Source organism: Chinchilla lanigera, unplaced genomic scaffold (genome assembly GCF_000276665.1).
Source record: "Chinchilla lanigera isolate Chin_1 unplaced genomic scaffold, ChiLan1.0 scaffold00135, whole genome shotgun sequence".
NCBI lineage: Eukaryota > Metazoa > Chordata > Mammalia > Rodentia > Chinchillidae > Chinchilla > Chinchilla lanigera.
The window spans coordinates 461885-469391 of record NW_004955536.1 but is presented as its reverse complement, the minus strand read 5'-3'; the positions used below and the strand labels follow the sequence as shown (position 1 = coordinate 469391).

The 7507-nt window shown below is 39.9% G+C and overlaps 1 protein-coding gene across 1 annotated transcript in view; it reads right to left on the bottom strand.

Annotated features, from left to right (window-relative positions):
* Nucleotides 1-7507, bottom strand: part of Slc20a2 (solute carrier family 20 (phosphate transporter), member 2) — a gene marked incomplete at its 5' end in the record, with an annotated part of 104276 nt that overhangs the window by 27225 nt on the left and 69544 nt on the right. The window contains 1 exon segment of the mRNA XM_005410504.2: nucleotides 3076-3192. Coding sequence (XP_005410561.1) covers nucleotides 3076-3192 — 117 coding nt within the window.

Genomic DNA, 7507 nt, shown 5'->3' with positions numbered 1-7507 from the left:
TCCATGTTTATTATTATGTGTTTCCTACAACAACCATTGAGAATTATTGAATGATTATTCAGTAGGTCACTCAAGTATAGTTCTATTTATATTCTTTAGAAGCCACTTTGAAGATACCTTAGTACAACTATTGATAATCTCCTACCTCTTTTGTCTGTAACTCACTATCATTTGTCTATTTGCCTTCCTGAGAAACTATCTTATAGATAATAATATGTAAAACAATAACCATTGATAATTTCCTACCACTTTGTCTGTAATTTGGTAAGCTCCTCCTATTATTATGTTGTCCTTCTTTTACTCTTTAAAATAAAAATAACAAAAAAAGAAAAAGAAAAAGAAAAAGGGTAAAGGACCTGAACTGACGTTTCTCAAAAGAAGAAGTAGAAATGGCTAGCAGGTGCCTCAGAGGGTGCCCTGCACCACTGACCATTAGGGAAGTTCAAATCAAAGTCCCCGGTGTTAGCAAGGGCCTGGGAAGGCAGACGGCCTCGATCATGGTGAGACCTATACATATGCAGACTTCTAAGCAAATTGAAATAAGACAAATGTAACATCATGCATTTAATCCAAACAACTCCGTCTTCAAACGTGCCTAGGTGCAGCTGTGCTCAGTATTTAAGATCACAGAGGTCTAAGTTGACTTAAGAACAGATATGTAAAGGAAGGGGCAGCCACCGAGTCCTGCACAGAGGCACAGCACTTTGACTGTCAGCATTTGTCTTTGACCTGGAAATAACTTATAATAACAACTAATCTTGTCCAAAAGGTCAGTTTTCATAAGTAATCTAGGCATAACTGTAAAAGCATAAATAAAATAAATGTAAGTGTGATAAATGTTCATGAACTTTCCGTGTAATTCTTAGTTATGTTTAATTAAGTAACAGATACAAATATCTGAGACATTTCTAAGTAACTTAAAATACCGAAACACTGATTACTAAGTATTCCTGGATTCTTAAATTATAGGGAAAATGCCATATATTTGGGTCTATTAATAAATGTTTGCATAAATTTTTGAGGTATGGAAAAAATTCAAGATTGCTTTCTTGCAGGGTCTTCACTTCATTTAAAAATAAAGTTATTAAGAGTCGAAAATTCTAATCCTTGTATGTAATAAAAAAAAAAAAAGCTCTTTCTTTAACCCAGGGTCACAGAACTTTCTCCTTCTTTTTTCCCTAAAAGTCTTATTGTTTTTTATTTTACACTTAGATCTATGAAATATTTTGAGTTAATCATTTATAAGGAGTAAGGTTTATGCTAAGGTTCTTATTCTGTTTGGATGTACAATTGTTGTAGCACAATTTCTGGAAGAGACTACCCTTTCTCCATGGAACTGTTGCAAGTTCTTTTGTTGTACATAGACTCTTTCCTGTTCCATTAATCTGTATGCCTGTCTCTTCACCAGTAACACTGTCCTGCAGCATTATAGTACACCTTAAAGTCAGGTATGACTCTTCCAACTTTATTCAGCTTTTTCAAAATCATTTTGGGTATACTAGTTCCTTTGGGCTTTCTATGTAAATTTTTAAAGCAGCTTGACTAGGTCTATAAAATACCCTGCTGAGATTTCTATTTCAATTGTATTAAGGCTACAGACCAACTTGAGAAGAATCAACAATGTTAGTATATTGAGACTTTCAATTCATGAGCATATTATGTCTCCTCACTTATTTTGGTCTTTTTTGGAACAGATTTTTCAAACTGAGATATACCCACACTGAAACAGGACTATAAGGCATACTCCAGAGGCCAAATTTAAATATTCCTCTTTTTCTGGCATGTGAGCCCCATAAAAATCTGTGGCTTCAAGGCCTGGGTTCAACTATGTTGTTGGGAATAGCAAAATAGCCCTGGTGGACTCCGCCTTCCCCCGCTTCCTCCTCTTTCCCTTCTATTTCCTTTCCTGCTCTTTCCTGTGCTGGGCATTGAAGCCAGGGCCTTGCATCTTGCACATATTAGGCAAGAGCTCTACCACTGAGCTAAGCCTCCAGCTCAACTATAGTTTTCTTCTTTTTAAAAGCTTTTTTTGTAATATTCTATATATGATGTCTATATATTTTGGAAATGGAAAATCTGTGACAAATCAGCACATCCCATTACCCCTTCCCCAGTTAAGACCAAATCTGTTCCCCTGCCCCTGAAAAGTCCTTCTGTCTCTTTCAGTTTCTTCTGTACCCCATCTGTCCTAAGCAGCCAGCAATTTCTATCACTATCAATTAATTTTCTGTCCTTGAATTTTATGGAAAATTCTATCAAGTTTTTGAAACCTGGAATCAGACAGCATACATGCTCTTGTATCTGGCTTCTTTTGTTCCATACAACATCATGAAACTCATTATGTAGCTGTGCTTACTTCACTGCTCAGCTGTCTCTTCACCTGCTGATGAACACTTGGGTTGCTTCCAATTCTTTGGCCACTATGATTAAAAGACTTATGGGTGAGTTTTTTCTAAAATTTTCTTCTCTCTTTGAAGACCACATCTCACTATGGAGTCCATCTGGCCTGGAACTTATGATCTTCCTGCTGCAACCTTCTGAGTGCGTCACCACAAATGGCTCACAGCCCTTTTATGAATGTGTACCTTCATTTCTCTTGGATAAATACCTAGGAGTGGAAGTCCTGGATCATGTGGTAAATGTTCGATTAACTTCATCAGGAACTGCTAAAGTAATTTTCTAAGTGGTTATGCTACTTTGTAGTTCACCATACATGTATGAGAATTCTAGTATTTTATATCTGCCCTTCTTGTGGGTGTGAGGGGCCACCTTATTGTAGCAGTTTGTATTTCCTTGAAGACTACTTTTCCACCAGGCCGGTAGAGCTGACTGCACAGCTAACTTCCAGTTACCCATGGCAACAAGGACCTTCCTACTCACATGAGTTGCAGGTTACCCAGAAAAGTCCCAGCTGGAAAGCAGTCAGCAGCCAGGAGGCACAGGGCAGGGCAAAGGCCCAGTGCACATTCTGGAGTGTTCCACACTGCCACCTCCTGTTCCTCAGGATGCATGCTTGTTATATGGAAGTCTCAGGAACCAGCACATCTGTGATTCAGAAGAATGAAAGGTCCTTACCTGCTATTTTCCGCCGCATCCATGGACAGACGAAGAGCCACACGAAAAGGGAGAAGAGCACAGCGACACCAAAGGAAATGAGTGCGATGGCCCACATCGGGAGCACCAGGCCCAGCACTGGGGATGAAAATGGACAGCAGTCTCATTGCGGGTGGTGAGGTACTTGGATTTTGTCTTTAATAAAACTCTCAACTCAAAACCAAACCAGCCCAAAACATGCTGTATTTTGAGGGTAGAAAGCTCTGCTTAAGACACACTATACCTTGTGAGCCTGTGCTTAAACTGGTTGGTAACCTAATTGCTAAACTGCTACAGATGTGGCATTGACAGCCTATGAGTTGGGAGTCAAATCACCCACTACACAGTTATGGCAACATCCACATTGCTGTGTGGACACTCGTGGCTACACAGGAGTCTGTGCCTCCTCCTCACTCTCCGGTTTATGCACGCTGCACACCAATAGTTGTAGAAATCAGCTTAGAAATAAGACTTTGCTCAAAAGATGTTGACTTTCAAATATAACTGTTCTCTGAAATGTCAAATTATAGAATTATAACATAAAAAAACTTTCCACTAAGATGCAGTAATGATCACAGTGGCCATGAAAGGGCAGCAGCACCACAACCCAGCAGTGTTGCCTTCCCCAGAGCTGATTGCTCTGAATGTTGTCCATCCTGAGTCTCCGGGGCATGGGCATCATCAGACAGTCACAGGGGTACAGCCCAGACACTCATGCATGACACACACCATGAGCACACTACTACAGCAGGACTTATGACTGCAAGAATCTGCAGAGCAACTAATATGTGTGGCATTATGGAAGTGTAAATATTTTCATAGTACACCCATACAAATGAGGCAAGTCTGTGTGTACCTACAGGGAAACAGGACCAAAGCTCAGTAAGTGACAAAGCCCAGCTATATGATGTACCCATGATGTACCCAGCATGGTACATGAAGCAGTTCTGAAAGTCCTCTTTTATTAATATCTTATTGAGATATGATTAAAAAATATGATGACTTCTCTTGCCAAATGTCTTCCAATGGAAAGACAGGCTCTGAAACAACCAATAGAGTAAAGAGATGACCTACAGAATGGGAAAAATTTTTGTGAGCTAGTCCTCAGACAGAGGACTCATATATAGAACATATAAAGAACTCAAAAATATTAGACCCCCCAAATAAAAGACCCAACCAAAAAATGGGCAAGTGAAGTGAACACACACTTCAAAAAAGAACAAATGGCCAATAAATATATGAAGAAATGTTCAACATTGCTGGCCATTAGAGAAATGGAAATTAAAGCAACACTGAGATTCCCTCTAACCCCAGAAAGAATGGCCATCATCAAGAAATCGTATAATAACAAATGCTGGTGAGGCTGTAGAGAAAAAGGAACTTCTACATTGTTAGTGGGAATGTAAACTTGTACAACCATTTATGGAAATCAGAATGGGAGATTCCTCAAAAAACTAAAACTAGAAATTATATTTGACCTAGCTATTCTCCTTCGAGGTATCTTCCCCAAAGAGTTAAAAGACATCATATTACAGTGATACATGCATACCCATGATTATAGCAGCACAATTTATAATAGCTAAATCTTGGAAGCAGCCTATATATCCATCAACAGATGAATGGAGAAAGAAAAAGTAGTATTTACACACAATAGAGAACTACTCTGCCACAAAGAAAGATAAACTTGAGTCATTTGTAGGAAAATGGATACACCTTGAACCCATAATGTTAAGTAAAATAAATCAGACACACATTAAATATTATGTGACTTTTCTTATATGAGAAACCCAAAGTATAAATAAAGAACAAAATAAAAGATAGATCTTTCTCAAATGGGAAGGGGATCAAGAGATGGAGGGAAGGGAGGGAAAGGGGATGAAAAAGGAATTAAGATGTGTTGTGTACCTGTACCAACCCCTCACAAGGAATTTAAACATTATGTATTGCATACATGCACTAACAAATAAGAATACGATGATGTGGCCTCCTCCACCTCCTGCACTGATCTGGCCCCATGTAAAGTGTTCTGATCAACTCAGTATATCAAGGCATCCACCACAGTGAAACTGCAGATGCCAGGTATTAGATTTTGATCATACAGCACATTTCTATACTGGTAAATAAAAAGTATATTAAAAAGTCATTTTTGAGGATTATTCTCTAAAGGAGTAAGCTACTTGAAGTTTAGCTCTTAAACAAAATATTAATGATGCACGCTTTGAGACCTTGTTAGTTATTTTATACAAATAAGCCAACTCAAATTTACTCAAAGTGTCATTGAACATTTTGATAACTGTAAAAGGTTACAGAATAGTAGTTAATACTATAAATGGTGAGTCAGAATTAATGTATATTAAAAACAAAAGTCACAGTTGCACAAGTGGAAGCATGGCTCTCGCTCCACCTACAGCCTCCAGGGATACAGGCCACACAGCCCAGCACTGCTCCGGGTTTCAGTGTGCTCAGCTCCAGCTCTCCTGCCCTCCTGCCCCCAGCTCCAGCTTTGCCCTGAACCTGAAGCCTGAAGCTGCTCTGGAAGCCCACAGGCCAACTCCCCAGCCAGACTGTGGTCACAGCTTCCTGGCTTTTATCTGCTTGGCGGTATCTTCATACACAGGACAAAGGGTCACACCACAAAGCTATTTCTTGCCCAGCCCTAGGGGTAACTGTTTATTAGCAACATCAAACTCATAACTAACATTGTGACCATCACTCTTGGAGCTTCAAAGCTTCAGGGCTTTGAAGAGGTTTTCCCTTTTGTGGTTTAGCTGAGGGTAAATTATGAAGTGTGCTACTTGGGGCCTCACTGTGCTGACCTGATCTAAGAAAGGCAAGACCTGCATAAACAATTAAACAACATGTTTTTTCTTTAAAATGAAGCCAGGCGAGGTGGTGCATGCCTACAATCCCAGGAAGCTGAAGAGGGGGAGACAAGAAAATCACAAGTTCAAGGTGAACCTGGACAATTTAGTGAGAACCTGTCTCAAAATAAAAAGGGCTTGGGGTATAGCTCTGTGGTAGAGCACTTTCCAACATACACATTCCCTAGATTCAATCCCAGTACTCGAAAACAGAAACAAAAACAAACAAAACCCCATGAATTAACAATAAAATGAACACTTTCACTATCAGGCCCTCATTTTTTCTAGCCATGTCAAGCAAGGCCCCAACAAAAGCTTTTTGTGCTTTCTCCAAGCCCACCTTCACACTCCCTTTTACATGTATCTGGGGCCCCAGATTACGTCAAGACCAAGGGGATTAGATTCAAGACTTCTGACCCTTTGCTTAGACAATAAGACTCCCAATTGCCTGCCATTTGTACTTTACCATCCTATCTGTCATTGCCATTGATTTGGCCTACAAGTGGTCAGAAAACTTCAGGGTCACTCCTTGAGTCATGAGAAACCAGCAGAGAAGGTGTGAGCAGTGGGGAGATGGTGTAAAAAACCAAGCACAAGGGAGGAGAGGGAAGCCAGGTGAACAGGAAGAATATTGTTCATAGTAAGAGAGGACGGAGGTACAGAACAGGACAGGGAACTCACCAAGGTAATAATGTAACAGTATCAAAGGAGCACCAGAAGTTACTTTTAAAGCCTGTGAACTGAGAGTTACTTTTACAGATCCAAAACTACATTAAATATATAAAATGAGGTTGCATTAATAAAAAACAATTAAGTACAAGAATTCAGCCTAGAAAAGCACTTGAATCAATGAACACCCAAGGCAAAACTTTTTTTTAAACTTAAGGTTGACTTATAGACAATAAAATCTGTGGCAAAATACTTTGTATTAGATTGTCTTTCTGATGAGATCTCAAATTGTTCCCAAATAATTACACGTTTCGAGAGCAGACAGACGAGGCACACAGACCGCAAAATAGGGCATGGTTGGAATTGCTGGCTTTCGCTCGGCCAGAAGTGGGTGCCAGCAGCCAGCACCAGGGGCGCCAAACCCGGGCTCTCGCTCTGTCACTGGTTGATCTTTCACCTCGAGCTCCTTCCATGTCTGAACAACAAAGACACGATGAATGGTGATTTAGCTCTGACCTCAAGCATCTTAATGGGCATATCCCACACCACCCAAAGATCAGAAGAACAGCCAAGTCATTCACGGAAGAAATAAAACCTCCCTCTCCATGGTCAACCCTTTGTTATATCTCATTTTCAGATACAGAACAATTATAGGAATCTGTATATCCTGCATTAATCCTGATTAGCTGAGTTACTAGTCTTTTTTCTGTTTTGTTCCAAGTTAACATTTCAAGGCATTGAAGGAACTACCTATGTAAAAGGAATGCTGGAATAAATCTTTTAAGAAAATGATATGGGGCTGGGGATTTAGCTCAGCGGCAAAAGCGCCTGCCTGGCAAGCGCAAGGTCGTGAGTTCGGTTCCCGGTACCGGAGAAAAACCAAA